The 24532-nt window shown below is 52.9% G+C and overlaps 1 protein-coding gene across 1 annotated transcript in view; it reads left to right on the top strand.

The window, feature by feature from the left end:
- LOC308057241 (hydrocephalus-inducing protein homolog) overlaps window positions 1-24532 on the top strand; it is a 100210-nt gene that overhangs the window by 32748 nt on the left and 42930 nt on the right. Inside the window, exons 11-20 of the mRNA XM_080411361.1 lie at window positions 1948-2171; window positions 2428-2495; window positions 4456-4691; window positions 5499-5599; window positions 6851-6986; window positions 7470-7634; window positions 10935-11087; window positions 19312-19550; window positions 21914-22169; window positions 23270-23413. Of these exons, the coding sequence (XP_080267487.1) occupies window positions 1948-2171; window positions 2428-2495; window positions 4456-4691; window positions 5499-5599; window positions 6851-6986; window positions 7470-7634; window positions 10935-11087; window positions 19312-19550; window positions 21914-22169; window positions 23270-23413 (1722 nt within the window). The remainder of the gene's footprint in view (window positions 1-1947; window positions 2172-2427; window positions 2496-4455; window positions 4692-5498; window positions 5600-6850; window positions 6987-7469; window positions 7635-10934; window positions 11088-19311; window positions 19551-21913; window positions 22170-23269; window positions 23414-24532) is intronic.

Genomic DNA, 24532 nt, shown 5'->3' with positions numbered 1-24532 from the left:
GACGTGAGTGAAATGTGGGAGGTTTTGCGGAATCTGGATAGTTTTGATGGGGTCTGAAGGGTGTGTCTGTTGTTCCCAAAGCCCCAGTCGCTGCTTTTTGGCAACCTCCCTTTGAGACCAGCTGGGAGGCTTCGTGCAGAAAAACCAGCCCTTGACACATGAAAGCAACACCGGGTCAAAAAGGTCGGGATCCAGAGGCTTTTGTTTCAGCCCTAGAGTCACTGCACCTTTGTACCCTGGCGGTTAAAAAGCAGCTGGAACAAACGTGTTGTGTTCCAACTCGAGTCCGTTGCAAACACCTTTCAGTGAAGTGCATCCAGCTGGTTCCTGGCGCCGGAGGGAAGCCGGGCAGCCTCCCCGCGCAGAGCTGCCCGCGCAGGCACCGGGAGCGCTGTCCCTGCTGAGCAGCCTCCTGCCACCCTTCAGACCTGGTGCCCCTCTGGCTCTATGAACAGAGCAGAGCAGTTCTGGAAATGAAGCAGAGGAGCTTTCCCTCCCCCCACCCATGGTGGCAAGTTTTCTGTCAAAAAAAAAAAAAAAAAAAAACCACAAAAAAACCCCCACCCAAACCCCCCCAAAAAAAACCCAAAAAACAAACCCCCCAAACCCCAAAAATCTACCCCCCCCAAAAAAATACAGCAACTGAAAGAGGTAGAAAATGAGTCAATACGTCGTGCCAGACACTTTCAAAAGCTTGACTGTGGCAGGGAAGGACATGTTAAGGGGTTTTCTTTCCAAAATATTGTGCGCTCTATGCATTTTTAATGCTGATACTTTATGGAGGAGTCTATTTATATAAATTATTTTTTTTTTCATTACTTGAGAAAATGTGAATAAGTAGATGATACTGTAGGTGCTGTATGGAGCAGCCAGACTGGAGGTAAACCTCAGCATAGGATCCCTAAGTGCAATTTGTAACTAAGGTGTAAAACACATGAGCAGTTTTCCAGTTACCAGTGCAGAGTTGGAATAGGTGAATGTTTTCAACAGCAGCTGCAAAACTGGAAAATAAGGGCTGTATGTCTGCTTCTGTCTCAGTTTTTCTGACAGGTTTTGTGGGGACAGAAATTAGGGAAAAAACCTCCAGATCAGGTAGTTGGGAGCGCAGAAATGGCAGGATGTCACCTGCAGCCATCGGAAACTGTAGAGCTTTGCTTTTGGGTAGGTCTGGTGACCAGCAGCGTGCTGGTACTCACAGGCAGGTGTGGGCGCTCCTTGCTGAACGTGAAGAGAGCTGAATCTCACCAAGCGCCGCAGGATTGCGTCGCTTGTTGGAACAGTAAATAATGGTAAATTAGCAGATGATGGCTGCGAATATTTGTGAAAGAGAAATTCTTTAGACTAGGTGGAGCTGCCATGCACCTCACTCTTGCCCTTTCTTGACGTGTCTGGTTGAGCAAAGACAGAGAGACTCTCAGATGAAAGAAAAGAATAAAATGAGCCTCACTGACGTACCCTAGCAGAGCCGGGGAGTGCTGCTGAAGCTGGTTATAGGGCTGTCCCGAGGTATTTTCCACATCAGATGAGCTTGTTGGCGGCAATGGGAGCTGAATGTGTTTTGCCCTTGGCGGGACTGGGCTCGTCTGGAGCAGAAGCAGTGAGGTGGCGATGCGCTAGTAATGCTGCGACCGCCCTTTGCTGCTCTTTGGGGCAGGTCTGCATCGCCTTGGTGATGCTGAGCACGTCCTCTGCACTGCAAGACCCAGTGGACTGCTCTGTGTCAGTGGAATAAACCCAGGGTGACTCCGTTTCTGTGAAGTTATCGCTGTTCTGCATGCAAAAGCCCAAAGGAAGAACCTGTCCCGTTGCGTGTTCTTTAGCTTCAGCCAAGCAGCAACACACAGTATCTTCTGCCCTTTTATAGATGTCTAATTAGAGAAGAAATCAGCCTTCTGTAAGGAAGGAAGATTCCTCATGTATTTCCATTTTGATTTCTTGCTGCTGCAGGCGATCCTGTTTAACAAAGGAGTCATCGATGCCCCCTTCAGCTTGGTTCCTCCAGCAACGGCTCTGGGCTCCTGCTTCTCCTTCCACCCCCAGGAGGGCATCATTTCACCAGATGGCCTCCAAATCCTCCGGATCTCCTTCAGTTCCACCATCCTGGGGCCATTCACAGAAGAATTCCGGTTCAGTGTGGGTGGATCCCCTGAGCCTGTGACCTTGACTGTCAGGTGAGGAGGGTTCTAGGAGCCTGGTGGGCACATCTGTAGCCATCTCTGGGTAATCATCTCCCACCTACCTCATTTGGTGATGGAGCAGAGAAAAAAGTGTTGTCTAATGTCTTAGTCGAGCACGAGGGTGACGGGTTGGTTTGAAACCCACTGTGGTGCTGAGACCAGCTTTTATCTGTCCCGGTGGTAACAAAAGCTGAATGCTTTGCAGTTCTTTTTAACCAAGCCAGTTCCTCCTCTGCCTTTGTCCTTACAGGGGCTGTGTCATTGGACCGACTCTCCATTTCAATGTACCTTCCCTCCACTTCGGCGATGTCTCCTTTGGTGAGTGTGCCCTGGGCTTGGACCGCAGGTCGGGAGGTCTGTGCCTTACTGAAATGAAGCACTTGAAGAGCGTCTGTCGCTTGTGTTCCTCCACAGCAGCCTTCAGGGTGTTAAAAGCAGGGCTGCTGCTTGCTCAGGTGGTGTTTTGCTGTTGTGAGAGCAAACAGGGCCAAAGGAATAGCAAGCCAGTATTTTTCTGGTGCCCTCAGAGCCTGCTCAGCCCCAGCCCGCCAATCCTTGGCGGCAGAATGATGGTGAAAGCCCTTGTCCCAGAAGGGCCCGGGGGTTGGGGCTGAAGGAGAAGGGCGTTTGAGCCACACGCTAGCCTGTGGCTGCTCGGGGCGAATGCTTACCCCACTTGACCTTTAGTGTGAGATGTTGATTTGTGCCGTGAGGGCTCCTCGTTATCACCTGCCCGGTAATAAGCCCAGGCAGTAGCTCTGCGTTGGGCACTGATGTCCCCAGAGATGTGGGCTCCTTCTCCTTCCCCAGCTGAAGCGCTGACGGAGCGGGTGGCTGAGCCCCAGTGTCTCCATTGAAATGCAGATTCTGATTCTCCATCTCGAGTCTCACAAAAGGCTTTTTACTGAGACGATCTAAAGCTTAAATGTGAAATCAATTGTGGATTGATTGAAGGGCCGTTATCATTCTGCGCCCTGGATGCCTCTGTGTTTTCATGATGTTTGTGGGCTTTTTAAGTAAGCTCATTACCTTCCCCGAGCCACTTCCCCCTCTCCCTGCGTCACCACTCTGCCACTGCTGTGTTTCCTTTTGAATAAATAAACCCACAAGAAACGCACTGGGCAGGAATACGGTTGTGTAATAGGAGGTTCATCCTACTTAATCTGATTTCGTTAACAAGGCCTTTTCAGCTGAAGGCAGCTATTGTATTTTTGCTTCTTGTAACTGTGCTGCTGACTGTTGTCTGCCTCTGGCGACTTCGGTCCCATTTGGGGCTGTGCAGTCTGTGCGTGTCCTTTCTGTGCCCCCCCTGCCCCCCGGCCGGAGTAATTGCTGGCGGTGGGCAATGCTCACTGCTGATGGGCACGGGAGAAACCTCTGCTGTGCCTGCAGGTGGTTTTCCTCCCTGTCTGTATGCAAATAGCGCTTGGTAAGCAGGGCATGGGAGGTGTCTCCTTCTGGCAGAGCTGGTGTCCGCTCCAGAGCAAGCTGCGGGCTGGTGTCCTGCCTCTGCAGCACATCCCCTGCCACCCAGTGTGGTTGTATCACTGGTTTTCCATTAGGGAAAGCAAGTGTCAGAGCTAAAGTGATGTCAGGCGTTGCGGGCAGTAATCAAAGGCAGCGAGGATGTGATGTCCCCGTTTGTTAGGTAAGGCGAGACACGTTCCTGCTCGTTTCTAAGGAAGCGTCAGGTTTGCCTGCAGTGGGGTGGGCTGAGTTGTCCTGTGCTCAGTCGTGCTGTGCTCAGTCTGGCTGCCCCGAAACAGGAGCTGCCTTAAGGATCCTGCCTAGGGAAGCTGCATCAGAGTGCTGTGCATCATGTTGTAGTGCCCAATTTCGTCCTTCCTTGTTATTGAAGAGAAGCTACAGTAAGGAAAATCTGCTACTTTCATATATTGAAAACCGGGGGAATGTTCATGGAGTTAATGGGGAATTTTACAGGCTGAATTTTCAGGATAAATGGTCTGTCTGGATGCACGCTCGTCAGTGAGAAAGAGTTGGGGCTGGTTTGGGGGCAGGTGAGAGGGTTCCTCACAGTTAAGGAGAGACTTGTGCTCTTCAGCACCAGCACCGCTGCCCATTGCCCAAGGAAGCAAGCTCGGCCGTCGAGAGAAAAGGCAACTTCAGCCACAACTCGCTCCTCCCTGAGCTTCTCAGTTACCTGCCGTGCACATTGACAAGAGCTCAACTCCAAGCAGGGTTTTATCCTAACAGGAGAGTTGCAACAGGAATCACAGCGTAACTGGGGACTTAACTGATATTTGTCTCACCTTCCCAGGCTTTCCTCACACCCTGTCGTGTCGCCTCACTAACACCTCCTTGGTGCCTGTGACTTTCAACCTTCGCATTCCTGGCGATGGCTCGGGACAGCGCAGCGTCACCAGTTTTGCTCAGATTTCAGACAACGCTTGCCTGTCCTGGAGGAAGGGAGCCCAACATCACGTCAAGCCAATGGAATTTACCATAATGCCTTGCAAAGGCATCATCCGCTCCCAAGGAGCCCTGGATATCCAGGTATGGGATGAGCCCGGCCATACGTGCTTCAACAGGTGGAGCTGCAGCGTCAGTGACGCGCGCGAGGGCTGCAGCGCTGCTGGCTTTGGGCATAACCAAGTAAGAGATGGGCTTTTGTTAGCTGAGGGACTCTGGGATGGAGCAGCGTTTTGTTTCCAGAGTCGTAAGCCAAGGATCACGTATCGTGTGGTCAAGCACAGAAGCCGTGCGTGTGTTTCTGAGCTGCTTAGAGCGATTTGTTTGATTTGAAGGGGGCCGAGGAAGGGTGAGGACGGAAGGTGGCTGTTGAAAAGAGAGATGCCATTGCATAAAGCAGTTTGCTTTTCTTCCCGGTCTTATTTTTCCTCTCCTGTTGAGCAGGATGAGTTGCATTCACTGCAGCGGGGGCTGAGAAAGCTCCAGCAGCCATGAACAAACTGCACAGCTTTTGCTGGGCCACGTTTTGCCCTCAGCTTCCCACTGTAAAGCTGAACTCATTCTGGGAAAGTCAACAGATCTCCCCTGGGTTCCCGCTATTGTAGTTGGGATGAAAAATTGGTCCCTTAATACAGTAGTGAGTAGACCATGAGTTGTGCTTTGATTTAGCTTACACGTGCCCTGGTGTGCAAGGTGTATTTCACAGGTGGGGTTTGTCAGCAGAGTTTTGTTCCTGGGAAAGGCAGTGGTCCACACGTGGAGCAGCAGCAGAACCAAGGCAAAACGCTCCCTTTCCTTAGCGTGGAAGGAGAAGTGCAGGACACCACGCGTGCGTGGCTGATGGCTTCTGGGAGTGCTGAAGTATTTGATGCTGCTCTTCTCCTCTACCAGGTCACCCTGTGTTCCAACACGGTGAGGCAATACGAGCTGGCGCTGGTGCTGGACGTGGATGGTGTTGGCCAGGAGGTGTTGGCGCTGCCTCTCACAGCCAGGTACCGGTGCTTTCCTTGCAGCTGGCCACCTTTCCCCGCGTAGCCAGGCCCAGCACGCTGCCTGGCGTGTGGTGTGCTGGCTGCCGCCCCAAAGGAGAAATGGTGCTTCATGAGCTGGTTCTGCCCAGCTCGCTGTGAGCACAGCCGTGCTTTGCCAGCGGCCGTGTTGAGAAGCACCTGTGCTCAGTGCTCAGGGCCATGCCTTTCTTGTTCTGTTTTGAAGGCAACAGTGCTTATATTCCTTGTTGGCCTGTCGTCTGGGACTTGAGGAGTAACGAATCTGCAAAGGGCTGCCCCTGCTTCTCCCTGCAAGCGGTGGGCTTGTGCTGGGTTGGCCCAAAATGCAGCATTTGTTTGGAAGGCAGCGAGCAGCCTGCTGAAAGCTGGGGTCTGGCTCAGTTAGTGAAGGCGTGTGCAAATGGGAAAGGGGCTTATGGCAGGACTGGTGGGGGGAAACTAAAGGGGAAACTCGTCCTTGGTGTGGCAGGTGAGCTCAGCTTTCTCTGGTTCTCTTGAGCATGAACATTCCCAGACTTAAGCCAAAAGCTGCTCTTGCTGCAGCCACGCTCAATGGCGTTGCGCCGCAGCGGGTGCCAGTTTAATGACAAGAGGGACGCAGTTCGCTGGTGCTGTTCCCTCTCCCAGGCGGTCAGCCAGGCGGTGCCTGGGCTGCAATTTTGTAAAACGAGTGGGAATGGGAAGAGTCAGTGTGTGGGCTGGTGGGTGGAGGACCCAGGCAGCTGCAGGAGCTGGGAGAGGCTGGTCACCCAGTGCGAGAGGCAGGCGGTGCTGGTGCCCTCCATCGCGGGGGCAAGCGGCTGAGGTTTCAGGCAGGGCGAGAGCGGTACGGGAGAGGAGGGAGTTGCTTTTACTGAGATGCTGGAGTCTTGTTTTCCTTGAGCTTTGGGGAGCGCTGATCCTCAGCGGGAAGGCTCCCGCAGAGCTCGTGCCTTGCTGGGACTGTGGGAGGGTCCTTGCCGGCCTCCCGGGGCAAAGGAGGGGCAAAGCTTGATGAGAGAGCACTGGGGCAGGGCACTGGGCAGCCTCTGCCACGGGAGTCTCGGGGTCTGCCCCTCCTTTACAAGAGGCTGTTGAGAAAAAAGAAGTTAGAGGTGAGTGATTGCTGTAGAGGTAGGAAATGTCTATCTGGCAGAGACAAATGCCTTGTCTCTATTTCATGCTGTTTGGGGAGTGAACAACTTCTACAGTCTCTCAGTGTCTCTAATTCCCTTTGGTCATCTCTTCACCCAGGTGTGTGGTTCCTCCGCTGCACGTGCTCAGCCCTGTTCTGAGGTTCGGACGGTGCTTTCTGAAATTCCCTTACGAGCGGACACTGACCCTTGTGAACAACAGCGATCTTCCAGGCTGCTATGCAGTCCTTCCTCAGGTTTGGCATTGCGTTCGCCTCCTGCCCTCCAACATCGTTATCGAGGGGTTTATTAGGAAAAAAAGGGGGTTTGGAGAAGACCTTGCTGTTTAGTGTTCAAACCTCAAGTTTTGCAGAGAACGGGAGGCTACCTGAATATGAACTTCAGGAGCGGTTTGAACTCTTTAGGAAGCAGTTTTGGTTCTAGTCTTTGGGGTGCTTTCATGCAGGAGAACTTTGAAGGTTGTGAAAAGCGGCTGCAAGGAGGCCACCAGCACCGGAGTGGGTGTTTGTGGGTGCAGCAGCTTTTGGACCCTGTGAGGATGCTACTTAGCCCCATATAAATCTTGCACCTTGTGTTGCGCTTTTCTGCTTTCTCCTAGGGATTTTTAAAAATGTGGGTGAATTGCTGCTGTGGTAGATGTTAAGGAGCTTGAAGTTTCCTCAGACTCTGAGGTTCTGTCACATTCTGACAATTGTTGTCTTTGATTCTGTCCCTTACAGGAGCACAAGGAGGATGCTGCTGTGTGGTACTCCAGCCCTGTGCCGTGTGGGATTATCCAGCCTCACAGCTCGGTGGAGATCCCGTTTACGCTGGAAGCCCAGGCGATAGGAAGGCAGGACACTATTGCTAGTGTCTCAGTGTTTGGGAATGAAAGTTTCCCGCTGGTGAGTGCTAGGCGAGATGCGTGCCTTTGTGTGACTCATCTTGGTGGGGCATAAAGTGTACAGGGGTTCTGCCAGGGAAAGGGAGAAGGTCATAATATGTGGCTGGTGTGGACAAGGAAAGAAGGGGTTCGTGGCATAAGTAACAGCTAATACCTAGAGAAGGGTGGTGTCCTCTTAGGTGTCTGAGATGTGTTTAATTATGGGCGTGTGAGGCGGGATAACAAGCCCAGCCTGAAACCCAGAACAATTCCTGGGTCTCTCGCTCTCCTGCATTATTAGATGAGCAGCAACTGCTGCTTCATTAGAACTTTTGTTCAGGAGCACACGGGGACATTGCTGCATGCCGCTAAAGCAAGGGCGGTGTAGGAGGCCGTGCTGAAATGATGAATTCTGTAAAGCTGGATTTAAGCTTTCATGAAAGTCAGGTCCATCCCGCCTGAGAAATATCCATCGTATCTCTTTGCCAAAAGCCCCAGCCAAAGATGCATGAGACTCCACGCTGCTTGCATCTGGAGCACAGACTGTTTTTGTTGGTTTTTTTTCCCTACCAAACTTGGGAAGGGGTGAGGTGAAGCATTCCTGGACTAAAGCCTCCTACAAGACATTGGCATTCAGGCATGTACAGCAGCAACAAAGTGTAGGCAAGAGAATGTTGTATGTGGTGTCCTGGCTTCCACTGGCTGAAACAGAGAACAAATTTAGTTAATAATTTAATTTAAAAACCTTTTGAATTTAAAAGGAGATTAACTTTTGAAGCAGCTGTTTTAAAATGTCTTGTCCTCTCTCTGAGCATGGAAGGGGATATCAGAGGATTCCTGAGAACCTGAAGCTTTCTGTAATGGAAAGGAAGGCTGGCATTTTGAAAGCAAATGCAGGGATATAAACTTTTTATAAAATGAATTGAAATGATGATGCCAAATCCCCTGGATGCTACTGATCATCTCACCCCAGGCTGCTGGGGATGTGCATGTAAACCAGTCAACAGCAAGGCCAGGCAATGCAGGCTTTGCAGGGAAGTCTCACGTTTGACAAAACAGTTGCTCGCAGATAGAAGGCATGCTTCCCTGGAAGAGGAGGGTTTCTCCCCACTGGAATAGCCAGTTGTTTAACTGTCACCTGGTTTTTGAGCTGCAGGTCCCTTGAAAAGCTTTTACCCTTGGGCTAACAATTTATAAATTGAAAGTTGACCTTACTGTAATCTTTTCTATTTGGACATGAACGTGTTGATGTTTTGCCCAAAGGGCGAGCATTTCAGCTGGAGAATCATAGCTGTCCCTAAAGAAAGGACTAGATGTGCTGCATTTTCTATAGGTCTGTCTTCTGGTTGCAGTGCAGTTCCAGTAGTTCCCTGGTAGCTGACGCACCCAAAGCTTTCTGGGCTGGCAGAAGAGCTGGCTGTCTTGTTACACGTCCTGCGCTGGTGGCAGATCCTACCCGTACGGCTGCAAGTCTGACCTTGGGAATCGCTGCAGCGTGTTCCAATAGAACTTCAAAGCTCGTTCTTGCCTTAGGCTGGGGTGCCCAGTCTCGATGCCTGGTCTTTACCACCGTTTCAGGCGGAACGTGGTACAGATCTTTCATCCAGGTCGTGCAGAGTCCCTCCACAGCTCTGTTGTCAGGTATTTTGTTTGCAGGTGACCACGTGCCAGCTCCAGTCTGGTGTGTATCATCTGCATGAAGGAGCTGGTAAATCCCAGCCCTGGCGTTACTGGTGGCAAGGCAGCCTCGTGTGCCTCGTGTGCAGGGGGTTTGGCAGCTGGCCGCTGTCAGAATAAGCGGGCACTCGAGCACAGCTGTCCGCCAGGGTCAGATGCTCTTCGTTCCTAAGTGATCAAATGTGACATGACCTACCTGTTGACAAAGCCAGCGGTGCTGGGGGGGGCGTGGGGGGGTGGCTGGTGGCTGTGTCTGTAGCTGTGGCAATACTGCCGATGGCAGAGCTGCCATCTCTTCTTGCTGCCTTCCTTTCCCTGTGCCATGTTGCCTGTAACGCTGTTGCATGGCATTTTTCTTGTCCCTTTTAAGAACCCTGTAGACAAAGGGGTTGGGGTTTTTGAAGCCCTCTCCTTGGTGGTGAGGATGCGTGGTGTTAGTACACAGGCTGACAGAAGCCAGCTCACCTGGGCATCCTCCAGATGTTGTTGCGCTCATCTCCAAAGGGCTCTGCCCTACCTTTGCTGCTGCTGTCCCGCTGTCACCAGGAAGCTGAGCTGGCTGGCGAGGCGCAGCTCTTCCCTGCAGCTCCTCCTTCCTGGGAGCTTTGGGCAGCATCGCCCAGACATGCATCGTCGTGCATGGCTTCAGTTCCTTATTTTTGAGGCCCCAGCCTTGGTAGGTGATTTTTTTTGGTGCTTAGTTGCACGCAGCAGTGCCCTGTCAAGGGATGAGCATTTCTGGATGCTGCTGCTGCTTCTGGCTGAGTTGGGCTGGTGATTCTGACAGCTGTCAATACCACTTCCTTGAGCCAGACATCATTAAAGGTTGTACACGGTGGAGGCTGGTTTCTTTTTCGGTTAAATCGTACTCTGTGCCCTCCAGTGAATCATACAGCGTCTGGTCAGCATTGGGAGTTTTATGCATTCAGATCCTGTTGAAGTGTTCAGGTGTTTGGAACCAGTGAAATCCACAGCAAGACTGGACAAATTCTCATTGTTTTTAATGATGTGGGAAGGTGGTTTAGCAAAGGGATCTGTGTTCCTCCTCCAGTAGTCTGTGCCAGTTCTGCAAGGAGAAAGCTTTTTGGGTCTGACTGTCAAGAGAAAAAACACCGCTTGAATGATGTAATGAATAATTAATGCCTGTTATTCGTGTCATACCGGCAATACACCTAGGCACACATCAGAGGCCATAACTTGCACGATCTCTGCTCTGAAGAGCCTGCTTCGCTTCTGGCTTGTGCTGGTTTGCAGAGGTGCATTTTTGGGAATGTCAGAGAAGTAACTGTCCAAGTGTCGCTGTGCAGCAGCAGCGATCAGGGAGGTTTGGGGCAAGGCTGAGCGGCAGAAGGAGCGGGAGCAGGCACAAGGCAGAGAAAGGAGAGCTAACTGTGGAGGAGGTCTGGAAAGGAAAGCGTGGGACCCAGGGTTTCTCTGTCCCCTGAGAACGGGAGCTTGTGGCTTTCAGATGGGATCGCTCCCGAGCCTGCACTTGCCCCGGGCCTTCTGTTTCAGCCTTGCAACGCTGAAAACTTCCAACAGCCGTACTTATCGCCTCGTCGAGGAGGACCCTTAGAGCTGTCTCGTATTTTTTAACTTCCCCTGCTTTTTTTTTCCTTTCTTTCCTACCTGCTTCCTGGAGCAGAATGTCTCTTTAGTGAGCGTTGGAGAAGGACCAGTTGTCTACGTGCATCCGAGGGAGATAAATTTTGGCAGTATTGAAGTTCTGCAAGATGCGTCCAAAAGTCTCCACCTCTCCAATCAGGCTGTCATCCCTGCATCCTTCTGTGTAGAGATGGTAAGTATCTGTGGGGCTGTTTCCCAATGAAAATTGACTGGTCTGTAGCAGCCTGTGGCTTGATTTTTACATGCAACGTTTCCATATTGCTGTCTCGGAGAGAAAGCAAGATATTCCGTCCCAACGCAGTGAGAGGAGCCTGGCTCTGGGGGCAGTTTTAGCTGGGGCACCCCCTCAGTAAAGTAGACAGCTTGCATAGACGTTTGTGCAGAAAGGAGTCTGGATCATCTTTACAGGTTTTCCCTTTGTTTTCTGGAGGGTATTTAACGGAGAGTCGTGTCTTTGGAGCTCAGAGATCAAGAGGCCCCTGTGGCCCTTTGCTCCTGGAAGGGCATGGATTTCCCGACACTTTCCCCATTAGGTCTGCGTTTGCTTTGTGTCAGACTGCTGTTTGTGACAGAGTCTGGGGTGTGAAGTTTGTCCTCGGCCTGCTTGTGGTGAGGTGAGTTTCACACCTGCTGGGGGCCCAACCAGCTGTGGCATTGCACAAACACAGAACGGTAAGGGTTGTGTAGCTACAGAGTCTGTGGGCTCCGTCGCGTTGCAGAGCATCTCCGGGGGCCAGCCGCAGGGAAAGGCTGTTTAACTGATGGAGGCTGCAGCTGACAAGCTGCGTGGCAGGTGGCAGGAGGAGGTTGGGTCGCTGCCCTGGCAGGGGGGGCAGGGCTGGTGCAGCCAGGGAGGGCTCCGTGCGGAGGCTGGGTGGGATGTGCCGCTCGCTGGAGGTGGGATCTGTGAGGGGCTTAAAAACAGGGTTGGGGGGAGGTTTGTTCTGCTCCACGCTGGGTGGGTTGGGTTTGTGGAGCTGGTTCACCCAGGCCTGGCTCTGTGGGCTTGGCTGGGTCTGCGGGTAAAGCATCAGGCAGCGTGCGAGAGGCCAGGCTCAGCCTCCTGGGCCAAGGAGGAGGGGGGCGAATTTCCTCCTTGCTGCTTTTCCAGCTGTTTGGGGGACAACGGTAACCTCCAAGTGGGGGAGGGATTCCCAGGGCAGATTTCTTTGAATCCACCATGAAAACTCGCTTGCCATCTGTGGCGAGAGCAAGCCACCAGGGATGGCTGGTACTGGTGTTGAAATGATGGGTTTGCATGCCTGTCGCAGGCAGTGACCCGCAGAGCTGTTGGGGTCCTGCTGTCCCGGTGCAATGCCTTCCCTCCTCCCCGGGCAGCTCGCGGTGTAGCCGGGGGGCTTGCAGGGTACATCTGCCCCTCCGTTGCCTCAGGGCCCTAACCCATGGGACTGGGCAATAAAGCCTGTCGTGCTTCACCGCCATCCCTGCCAATCCTGGGGCTGATCGATCACTAGAGCAGTAATACGCGGCGGCTCAGGGACGGTTTCTTTCCCTGCAATGAAGACGGGCTCTGCTTGAGCAGTGGCTTGGACCAGATGGTCTCCAGAGGTCTCGCCAGCCCCAGCTGCTCTGTTACTCTGTGTGTGTGTGGTGATCCCTCCTGCTGACTCCACGGGGCCGAGTTCCCCCATGGTGAGCATCTCTGCTTTTCAGGGCAGCTGCTGCTCTCATGGAGACGTGCCAGGAGGCAGGTCCTGGGAACCTGCTCCGTCAGCCGCTTCACCAAGGGCTCTTCAGCCAGACTGTGGGCACGGTGCTGCTGAGGCTGCCTGATGGGAGCAGCGCGGGCGTGGGCGAGATGTGCCCGAGCTGCGCCCTGGCCCTCAGCAGCTGCCTGCTCTGCTGCTCTTTTGCTGCCCCAGTTGAAGTTTTGCCCTTGGCTGCCTTACGCTGCCTGGCAGCTCCTTGACGGGAAGCAGAGGGGACTGAATAATTGTGGAGATAAAGCCCGAGATGCAGTCGGGTGTCAGGGTGACGCACACGTGTCCATCTGAGAGCGGAGCAGGCTGGGCTGTGCCTTAGCCCAGCCGATGGGTGACACAGACATCCTTCATTCCCCCGTGTCCCTGAACCCAAGCCTTGTGTCCTGTAAAGCGCCAAAGCCGCTGCTCTGATTCCTGCTTGGAGGTTGCTGCAGGGTGGTGAGCCGTCATTTCCCTGTCTCCCATTTGTTGGCCAATCTGCAAACGGTGGCTGTGAGGCTCAGAGATCATGGTCTCCACTTGAAAGAGCGAGTTATTGGCTGAAATTTTCACAGGAGCGTTGCATCGGGAATGTTATGCAGACTGATGGGCAGCTTGACAAACTGAATGAGGTTAACTGAAGGGGCAGCAACAGGGCAAACGAAAGGCTGGTGTCTTATTTGAAACAGAAAAGGAAAATGCTGTAATGCAGATGGCCGTGCTGCCACCTCGATGGTACTCTTAACCGTCGAGTGAAAATTGCTCTTCCTGTTAAGGCAAGCTTGCTGCTCGCTTTGGGGGAGACAAGATCATTACCTGAGCAAGCCAGGATGATTTGTGGTGAACTTCACTTTGGGATAGTGACTTCAGGAATTACTTGCAGTACCCCTCAGGCACCAGCTTCCCTGTACCCCTCTCCTCTCTGCTGGGTGAGTTGTGTCTGTTCTGTTCTCAGTTGCAGGGAGCAGCAGGGAGCATCTCTGCCACCAGAAGAAAATAAATAAAAACCCGCCAAATCTGTGTGTTGAGATGGGGCTTTTTGGGTGGGAAGAGGGGTGTAGGGACTGCATACCTGCATCCTCGGTTGGCTTATCCCTGCTTGCCAGGGTGTCTGCAGATCTGCGACCCTTGGGACCAGTGTGTCGTCCTGTGCTCACCCAGTGAATCCTGTGTCTGTCGGGTGTGCTTTTCCCTGTCAGATTGCTTTCCCAGCTGCCAGGCAGCCCAGCCTGTTAGGGAATCCTCTGGATCCAGCGAGGGGGGGATTTGTGTCTGTCTTGGGTAAAAATGACTGGAGCAATGGGTCAACATGAAGGAGCTGTTGCAGCTTAGCTGGGGGTTGATGTAACCTGCTGACAAAAGCGGCTGTTTCTCCTCCTTGCTCCGCTGTCATTTTCTTTTCCTGCCTTCTGAAGTGTCTGATTTTTGCCGTATTGACAAGTGCCAAAGGCTTGTTATGGCCTGATGGAAGTGTTTGCTCTCCCTGCAGAAAGGGAAAAGCATCGTTCTTAGATCATTTCCTACTTGTTCTTTGTCATGCTGTCTTCTCAGGGATCTTTTGTGTGACTGCTAAGGTTGTCATCTCTTGGCATCACAGAAGGCAGCTGCGTATCACGTCTCTGTGATCAGGAAAGAAAAGACAGGCCTAGGGTGTAATTTTTCTTAATCAGTGGCAGCTTTCTTCTGCCTGCATAACCCCCGTGCTGGGTCTGTTATGTGCTACCGCAGGGTGGCAAATGGTTTCCCAGTGCCTTGTAACAAGGAGGAGAGAGAAAACCTTCCTTGGGGTTTCCTCGTCTCATGACAGTCGTAATGCGGGGTCCTGTCTCCTTCAGCCTGAGCCCTGAGCTCCCTGATCCAGAGCCCTGTGCTCCAGGTGAAGCTCACTGCTGCCTGTTTTCCAGCAGTGCTTGTACAGCCAGCTGGGTTGTCTTCAGGAGGGTGCCTGGTGGCTCAGTGCAGATCCCCTTCTGCGTTCCCAGGGATGAGCTGCTGCCACATTCAACTTAGACCAAGATTTGGTTGGTTGGTTTTGTTTTTTTTAAAAAAAAGCTGTACCTGGTTATCTTGTCACTGGTATTCGCTGTGGATAACTCCATGGATTTTTCAGGCAGCGTATAAAGGCTGTTGGTCAGGTGCGGTGTAAGCAAGGGCAGAACACACAGTTCCCATACTCTCTGCTCCCCTGTAGTGCAGGATTTGTTTCATTTACTAATTTCATTGCTTATTCCCTCAAGCTTTTGATGACATTGCTTTTATTAATGCAATGGCCATATGGAAAGACCGCAAAACACGGAGATAAACTTCCAAACGGTGCCGATGCTGCTTTAGTGACTCTGTTTCTGGGTCTGGCTGACGGGCGATTCTGTTGCTCTCTGAGCAAATCGTGCAGGTTGCGGGCAGTGAAGGCTTTGAAGAGCACATCAGCATTGTCTGCAGTTCTCCCCTGCTACTCTCGCTGAAGTCGGAGCAGACTTCAATCAGCAAGAGGGTGGTTTTCAAATCTACTGTATATCACTCCCCCCGCCCCCAAAGCAGCTGAATAATTAGCCAGCCTGTCAGTGTTTGCTCATAGTGAGACAGAGGCAGACAGTGCTGCGCCCTTCTCATGATATCTGCAGTGCTGTTTAGAAATCAGGGTTAAATTAACTTTCCAGGGTACGGGCAGCACTAGCCCTGCATATGTGGCCTCTTCCAAGGTGAGCAGAAGTTTTGAAGATGGATAGGCTTAACTCTTTCCTGAGCTGTCCCACCAGAGCCTCATGGTGCTCCAAAAGCTCACCTTTAGAATGAAACCCTTGGTTTGGGTTTAAAGGCTGTGTTTTGCTTATACAGCAGTACCAGTTTGTGCATTTCCACCCAGTTTGGTTTTGCCGGAGCCCTTTGTTGTAGCTGACAGGGCCTGGAAACACACAGCATCAGTCATGAACATGGCTCGTGGCCAGGAGCATCCAATCTCATGCTGGTGAGGGGTTGTACCAAAAGCCAAGGAAGGTAGAAGGCTGTGTCCCTCCCAGTGTCACTCAGGCTTAGGTCCAGGGCACGTGGGCCTTAAAAGGGGGAGCAAAGGTTTGGAGGAGACCTTGGAAAAGGTGCCTGAAACCTGGCCTTAGGGAAGAGTTTGGATTTTATGGCATCCGGTATCTTCTATGGGTTCATGGTCTTTCAAAATTGCTGTGTTTCAGTAATGGAAGAAATTGTTACTCTGCTCATCTAGGAAAAGGGAACTTGTCACGTTGTGCTGCACCCGCTGGCCAACAGGGTTCAAGAAGGGTAGAAGTCTTCAAAGCAGTTACGCTGCTACAGGCCAGAGTGACTCAGCTGAGCTCTCTTCCCGAGGGAAAAGCAGGAGGATTTTGGTTGTTCAATCCTGTGCTTGGCAGCAGCTGGCCAAGCCGTGTCCGTGTCCTGGCTGGAGAGCCCCAATGTGCAGAGTGGTGGCACTGGTCTCCCCAGCCCAGCGGGGAGGGCAGATGGGACCTGGAGGGCTGAGCAATGGCCAGGGGACACAAATGGAGACAAGCTTCGTTGGCTCACTCAGCAGCTGCTGTTAGCTGAAGCAAGTGTGACAAATTGGGCTCCGTTGTTGGTGGCAGTGAGTGCCACACTTTAATTCTTTTTTTTTTCTTCTTTTTTTTTTTTTTTTTTCACTGGCTTTAGAGGCTCTGCCTCGATTTCACAAAACATCTCCTTGCTGGTGCTCTGGGGCAGAGGCTCAACCAAAGCGGTCCCCCTGATTTTGCCGAGGAGATGCTGGTGCCGAGGTGCCAGGAGGAGGCTGGTGGCTGGTGGGAGCATCCGGCCAGCCTTGTGCTCTGATCCCCACCCTGTGGGCCTTAGGGTGCTTCTGGGCTCTTTCTGCCACTGGCCGTTTGTGCGGGTGAGGAGTCACTCTGCTATGAAGAGCACAGGCTCCCGCCCCTTAGGACAGCTAAAGCCCCTGGGACAAGGCTCCGTGCGCAGCTGATGTGGCGGGGGGTTATTTCCCCTTCGTGCGTGACCCCCACCGGGGTCGGTGGATCCGCCTGACGAGGTGTGAGCACTCTCTCGCCAGAGCTATGGCTTGGTAAAGTACAGCTGCACTTTTCATGTTGAGTTCTGCTGCTTCTTTCACTCGTGCAAGGCCGGAATGACGAGATGACTTCACTTAACGGGCTCAAAGTAACTTGCAGAGGGCAGCTTGGTGGCTCCTCAGCCATCCCTTGGGGCAGCCATCCAGCCGTCCGTCTCTGATGCGCGCTGATGCCCGCTAGAAGCAAACGTTGGCAGCTCTTATTCCCAATGAAATCTGTCCCAGGAGAAGCTAACGATCTCAGCGCTGAGCTTCTCGAAGCGGTTGATGCCAGCCCTTGCCTGGCGCTCTGACTCTGGCGTCCAGTGGTACAAGCTCCTGCAGGGACAGAAATAGCCGCTGTCTTTGTCTGCCCAGCACGTGCAGCTATTGCATCGTGTTCTGGAGCATTCAAGCCTAAGCGAGGAGCAGGGATCTTGTCAGAAGTTAGATTTTGGCCTTCAGAGCAGGGGGATGGATGCTTTTAGCGTGTTCCCAAGGGATTTCTTGTCTCTGGGACACAGCCTGGACCGGTGTAGGCAGAAGCTGACCTAAAAACCTGAGCGGAGCTGGTCCGGCAGAGCCTTTTGGTCCTGGCAGGTCTCCTGTTCAGTGGTGCGCTGTGCTGCCCCTGGGACCCACACCAGATGCTAACGGAAAGGATGAGGACGCGATGCAAATCGTGCTCCTCCGGAGTGGGCTGTTGGCCTGGCAGGGCACGGTGGGTCTGCGCTGGGTCACCCCGGGACACTGCGAGTCTGGCTCCATCGAGACAGCCTGTCATTATTCCTCAGTAATAGTTCCTTGGGTACAATTTCCTGCCCGGCTTGTTGCCAAGCTGTGATAAATGAGCTTTGTCAGATAGCAGACTTGCAGATTCACCTCTGGAGCAGCGCTATCGGGTCTCCTTTTCAAGCAAGCTACCCTGTGTCAGCGTGAATCGGAGGAGAAGTTGTACATTAACGTCAGTGAAAACCTGACGCCCACTGGCTCGGTGTGAATGAGCTGGCTGGGTAGCCCTTGGCTGGCGGCAGCGCAGCCGATGCCTCCGAGGCCAGCGACCAGCTGCAGGGACCACAGGGGAGGGTTGGTGGGAATCCTCCGTGGTCAGTGAGGCCCCAGTGTTTACCCCGTGGCAGCCACCTGCCTCCATCCCAGTCTCATCTTGCTTTTTTAAAAATTTTTTTCAAGACTCTTTTTTTGAAGCCCTAGAGGACAAATGAAATGGAGCTGAGTGTATAAATGTTGCTGGTGCCCGGAATCGTTTTGATGCCTTTGGCACGCTCTGTTACGGGATGCAGGCATGCAGCCCTGACCTGCTCTACATGGAGGGCACAGCCAGCCTAAGGAGTTAGCGTAGCTGGAGCACCTACGCTTGCTGCTGGGACCCTGAATGCTCAGCAAGTTATCGCTTCCCTGGCCTCCAGCTAGCCTTCACCTTGTCAGCAGAGGTCATTTTGGGGTGTTATTTTAAATGTTTCTGTGACTTCAAAGTGCTGCTTGGTTTTCTGCTGCTCTTCTCCCTTGGGCTGGCTGGTGTCCTGTTAGAGCTCAGAGCTGCCAGCCTGACGGACGGAAACTTGAGCTAACTTCACCTGGATCGAGCACTTGCTTTTATCATGTCAGGCCTCTGAGCACACCGTTGTTTTCTATTTAAAGGGAAAAAAAAAAGAAAAAGAAAAGGAAAGTAACCCTCTTCTCGACAGTACTGTAGAGTTTTGGATGAGTGGTGCCTGCCATCCCAAACACAGCGCTGAACTGTGATGCATGTAGCACTGATGCTGTGACGGACACTTGAAAGCCACGTGTCTGCATCCCAGTGCATTTCCTGCTGGCCCGGGAGCACTGCGTGCATTTCTCTTCTGCGAGCTTGCTCCTTGTGAATGTGGCTTTAGGTGGGCTGGAGGGGTCCAGCACCTCTGTTGCCCCATCCGTAGAGGGAGGCCCGTGAGGAACCAGAGGAAAAGAGTGCTTGGGAAGCCCAGGCCGTGCCCACAGGGCACATGTCTTGTGGTTTTCTTTCTGCTTCTTGTTTCGCTGCCCTGCTATAAACACTTAGAGCTGACTTTGCCAAAGCAGAGGGCCTTGGGGCACCTCACTGCAGGTGATGATCCGTGGGAACAGAGGGCTGCAGCCCTTGAGGGGCTGTTGAGAAGCCTGACTCTTGGGAAAGAAGACTTTGGGGTTTTATCAACCGCTTTTGCAAAGTTATTCTTTGGGGTCTCAGCAGTATCCCCCAGCCGTGTGGCTGCTGCGGGGGGACTGGAGCAGTCCTGGCTTCCTCTGGCCTGGAGCCTTTACGGCAGAGCCGGCCACCGTTGTCGGGAAGCCAGGAGATATCAAGTGGCTTCCCTGGGTGTGCCCTCCAAGAGGGAGGCTGGAGGGACAATAGCATTCTCCTGAGGGTGAGCATCCCTTGGGTCAGACAAAGCTGGGTTAACAAAGTGGGTCTGTTAAGGGAGGGTAAAATAGAGGTTGTATGAGCTCCTGCACGGGTGCTGTTTCCAGGCACTGTAGCTCCGAGTTGGGGAAAGGAAGCCTTCATGGTTTTTACCCTCATGTCTTTAATCCTTTTTCTGCATCCCGCAGGAGACCAGGGTCCATGGTTTCCATCCTAAGTTACTGTTTGGCTCATCTTACAGGCTGGCAAACGCTCGCGCTGGAGGATTGAACCCAGTAAAGGAGTGATCCCCCCCGAGAGCGAGGTGTCTGTGGCCATCATAGCAAACTTGGACGACACCGAGAGATTTGAGGATGAGGTGAAGGTGTCCATAGAGAACAGCCACACCTACGTCATCCCTGTCCAGGCTGTTGGCACGGGCACAACGATTGTCACCGACAAACCCATTGCTCCAGAGCTCAACTTGGGCCTCCACTTCAGGTAGGGATCTCTCGGCTCCCGCTTCCCACGTGGGCTCGGCAAGGAGTTTTGCTGTAGTCCTTCAGGCTAGTTGTTCTTCAGTGCTCGAGGTCCTGGCTCTGCTTCACCGAAGCCACAGGAACTCCTTTAGGAGTGTTCTATGGCCGTTTGAAAGTTGTTAGATACCCTCAGAAACGACCAAAATGGAAACCAGTTGCTAGATTGTCCCCGATTTGTTTTTAGTTGGAATATATTTATTTCTGTACTTTATCAAAGAATGAGCTGGAGGAAAACAGCAGGTCCTAGAAACCTCCTGCTGGAAAATGCTACATTACAAGTATAAACATATTTCTGTTTGCAATAACGTTGCTTACCTTTCCACTCGCTATGGACTATTCTCTCGCAAGAGTGGAAAACCTTGGTGGTAGCTTGTTAGCAACTCCTCGACTGAATTAATGGTGCTGGTTTATTTCCCTTCTGCCTGGGAGTCCTGGAGGAGCTGCAGAGTTTCTTTGCCCTGTATCATCCATCAGTCTGCTCGTCTTCCCCGGTTCCCCTGCTGGGCCGCTCTTTATTAGAGGCGCTCGCTCTTCCCTCGTTTCCCCTGCCCGCGTTCCTTGCGGTCTGCCAGCACTGCGGCGGCGGCAGCCCGAGGCAGAAGCGAGCGAGGGTGCCTGCAGGAGCAGCTCTGAGCGGGAGAAGAGGAGAAGTTGGCTGAGGTTGGGTGGGATAAATTGCATGTGCTACCTGAAAGAGCTTAGCTCGGAAGGGGGCATTCACGGATCCTAGTGCGTGTGTCTGAAACTGGCTACATTCTTATAAATGGGAGAAAAAATAAGCCTTTTCAAAGCGCTGTTGCTGTCGGAGTCCTCTTGGGACGAGAATAATACTCTTCTCCAAGTGCCTGTTCCTTTTGCTGGCTGCAAAGAGGCTCCACAGTGCTCCGATACCTAAATTTTGGGCTAGAAAGAGGAGGTTGATGCTGCCTTAAGCATTTAGGCTAGATTAGTGGGGTGGGGTGGGGCGTTGGGGTGTGTTAAATATGCACCCACAAGCCCCCCAGGTAAGCAGGGACGTTACAGGGAGATGGGCACTTGGCCAGCGTGCCCTGTGCTCTGTGCAGCCACAGATGGGCTGCACAGTGGAGGGGAGAGCGTGGGTGGGATTGGTGTCATTGTCCTCTGCCCCCCTTCGTGTCTTTGCCCGCAAGCTAGTTGGGAGCCGCCGTTGGCAGCGGGTGCAGAGCTGCCACCAGGTGAGCTGGGGGGACCCAGGTGACATCCCAGATGAGGTGGGCTTTCCCAGAGCCACAAATCAGGCACCTACCCAGAGCTTCCCCCAGCCTTCATCTGCCGCTGTCCACAACAGAAAACCGGTTCATACTAAGCCTTGTACACATCATTTGTAAAGTGTGTTTCAAAGACTCGTTTGTTCTAATCTGTCACTTCTGTGTTGGTGTTTAGCTGCTTGTGGCAGACGTGCATTTTGCAAGCCACGTGTTCTGTACCTTTCAAAAACCCAATAATTGTTGTAGGAACAATTCTGTTCCTGGTGGTGCTCAGATTTATAGAGGGTAGAATAATTATTCCACGCTGGCCTGCAGTTAGTGCTTCTTTACATAATGGAACCAATTTCCATTGAATATTCGTTTCGGTTTATATCTAGCTGTAGTGATCAATCTCTTGTTGTCACTCCATTCCCTCAGCTGGTAGACCGGGTCTTGTTGCTGTGTTTGTCTTGGGGGAAGCTTATGCTGATCCTGCGTTCTCACAGTGCATTTACCTTCCTAAGACACAAAACCAGCTGCCCTGTTCAGCTGATGCGTTGGGGGCAGGGAGAGCTGGATGCTCCCTAAGAGATGGGGGAGTGAGGGGGGGGGTAAGATGGGCCCCGGCGGTGGGATAACTGGTGCCCAGATCTCCAGATGAGTCTCTGCACCCTGCCAGCTCCCCAGTAGCATCTTCAGAGGAAGCCACCTGAGGCAGCAGCTCCCCAGGAGCAGGTGAAATGGCAGCAGAGCTGCTCGTCCACCCACCTGCAGCCAGGTCAGACCAGCTTCGTGCCTGGTGCAGGGAGACCTGCAGGACGCACCTTGGGAAAACCCTCTGAGTGCTGAGCACCAAAGGGTGATGCTCTGCTCACGAGTACCTGAGGTGACGGATCTTTGCGAAGCTTTTCCTTGCTGTACACAAACTGACCAGCTGCTGGCTGCTGAACTTAGGGCCAGCCGGGGTCTGGCTTTGGCTGAAGCTTCGAGCTAGGTCAGCCTTTTCAGAGGTGGTTTTATTGCTGAGCGTGCGGTCAGATAACGCCATTGGGGTGCTGAAGCTGGGTGACCACTGGGAAATAGCAGCCCCCATAACGTTTTCCATCTCTTCTTCTAGCTTTGATCGCTGCTGTTACCATTTCAAGGTGACAAACAGAGGACGACGCACCCACCAGCTGTGTTGGTCAACAGAAGGCTTCCCCATGTTCAGCCATCGTGACCGTCTCCATGCCATCAGTAACACCAAGGGCACAGATTCCTTCCAGAGCCCCAAACCTGCCTGCCCTGTGTTTAAGCTTCAACCACTGAGGACAGAGCTGATGCCGGGCAAGACTGTGGAGATGGTGCTGGAAGGCTCCTCCAGTACTCCCCAGGTGAGTTGCCCCATGAGGGCTGCGCCCTCCCCACCAGGTCACCTCCGCTGGGGCTTCTTCCGACCCTTTGACATTTGCCTTGGGATAAGGAGCAAGCGCTTTCCAGAAACTGTTTTAATGCCACAAGTTACCATGGCAGCACCGGCTGCTTTCCTTGCTGGCCACCATCAGTGTTTCCATAGTCACCATAAACCCAGCTCGCTGGTACCAAAATGCTGGCTGAAGAGAATGTTGCTGCTTCAGAAGCAGAGGGCAGGTTACAGGGTGTCATGTGCTGAGGCAGAAAGGAAGGGCGGAGAAAATAAGTTACACTTAGGCTAGGAGCAGAGGCTGTAAATAAATGAAAACATGTGAGGTCATAGATGTGGTGAAGAGTGAGTTAAAAAAACCCAAGCACTAAACCTGTGAAGAGAGGGAGAGTCCGAGAGCAGCATCATTTTTCCTCTGCAGACAAACATGGGCAGAGGCTTGTCTAGCGCTGAGTCCTGGAGGAGAAAAACAGTGCGTGCCAGCCCTGATGGTCAGAGTGACGTTCATCCACGTGGGAAAGTGTTCCCAGGGACCGTTATAATTGACAGCTTGACTTGTTGTCGGTATTTCCATACCAGCTCACCCCAGACTCTCAGCCAGCCTTGGTGTCCCAAGGGCAGCCGGGTCTGGCAGCACCCTTGGGTGGCAGCTCAGCAGGGTCACGGGGTGTTCTCCCCCCCGGGCCCTTCTTTCCAGGCCAGGGGAAATCCCACTCTGCAGAGGAGCTGCCAGCTAACCCTGGTGTACGTTCCTTGGCTCTGGGACCGCTGGGCCCAGGTGTTTAAGCAAATGTGGAATGAATCTTCAGGAAGCTCCTGCTGTTCCTAATGATCTGAAAGGTGCTTGCAAGGGTTGCCTCAGTGGCAGCTTGCAGAAGGCTTGATCGCTCAGCTAGCTGAGTGCCCTCATAAACAGGATGCAGCATAACAAGAGGAGGGGGCTATTGAGGAGGGCAGTGGCTGTAAGTTGCGGCAGGAATAGGGTCCGTGGTTGGGTGGCTAGCAACTGCAGCGTGTTTTGTGGATGCCCTGCCAGCACCTGCTTGGGTGACGCGTGACTCTTGCATGCAGGTGGTGAAGGAGCGGCTGCTGTGTCACGCCGTGGTGGGGAGCAAGGCGGGGAAGGCACAGATAATGCAGATGGACATCACGTGTGAGTTCGTTGATCCCGTTCTGCAAGTGTCTACCAGAGAAATCGCATTCCGGGTGGAGAAGGTAAGTCTCAGGATTGCATCCTGGCATTGAAGAGCGTGGCTGATGGCCGAAAGACTGCAGGGTGTGCGTGCCTGTTAAACATGGGGGGGATGGGGACGGTTAAACCGCTTCCCCAAGTCCACGGGGCTTCGGCTATCGATTCGAGCCAGAGCAAGCTTTGGCCGTTACCACGAGATGGTTCTACCGCCGAGATGGTGATTTCGCTGCCCTGGGGTCGGGGACAGTCACAGCTCTGCCCTTCTCGAGGTGGAGGCAGGATGGAGCTGCTGCGCCAAGGGCACAGGTGAGGCAGTGGGACCCGCGAGCGCAGCGTGGCCGTTGCACAGCCGCCTTGTGCGCTGGGGCTGCCGGGGGGAGAGCCGATCGCTGCAGCTGAGCGATGCTAAACCCCTCCTCGCCCTTCCTGAGGTGCTTTGTGAAGTAAGTGAGGATGTTCTTAGCGATGAGATGGTTTTCTGACTTCAGCGAAGTAACGCTGAGATTGCAGCTGCTGCGCTGAGGGGGGATCGTAGCCACTTGCAGAGAGACACGCATTTGTGTAGTCAAGATGAAGGGAGGTTTTTGAGGCTCCTCCAAGGCATGGGGATGTCTGAACACCGATCCTGCAGGGAAGCTGAGAAGAATGGAGCTTCCTGCCAATTCCTCAGGCTGGTGAAGGAAAACTGTCATCTTTTGTCTCTCTGCCTTCCCTGCTCTTGGCATGGATGCTGGCTCTTTGCGTTTCCCTCAGCCTCACCTCCTTCAAAGGACCTGCAGTCATCCCTCAGCTGTAGTGATGACAACACCGATGCAAAACAGGAGCCCTTTAGTCTCTGGGTCCTGACTCCTCCATCATCTTTCCCTCTCCCACGCGGTGTCTGAAACAGAGAAGATGGTTCATTATTTAGTTTCTGTATTTTCAGGCCTCTCCTCTGGTTCCCAGGCTTCCAGAGAAGCACAAAATCCTGTGAGCGGGTGGTTCACACTTAATGAGAAGCTTTTCAGCTGTTCCTGATGTCTGCCTGTGTTCTGCTTGATGCCCTGTGCTCTAGTTTATCGAGTGCTATGACGCTGCAGCTGTTGGATATCGATACAGCCAGAACTAGTTTCCCAACCGCTGCCTAGTTGATGTGAACCCTG

The sequence above is a fragment of the Falco punctatus genome, assembly GCF_963210335.1.
Source record: "Falco punctatus genome assembly, contig: scaffold_125, whole genome shotgun sequence".
Taxonomy (NCBI): domain Eukaryota; kingdom Metazoa; phylum Chordata; class Aves; order Falconiformes; family Falconidae; genus Falco; species Falco punctatus.
This window is presented reverse-complemented; position numbering and strand designations above follow the sequence as displayed.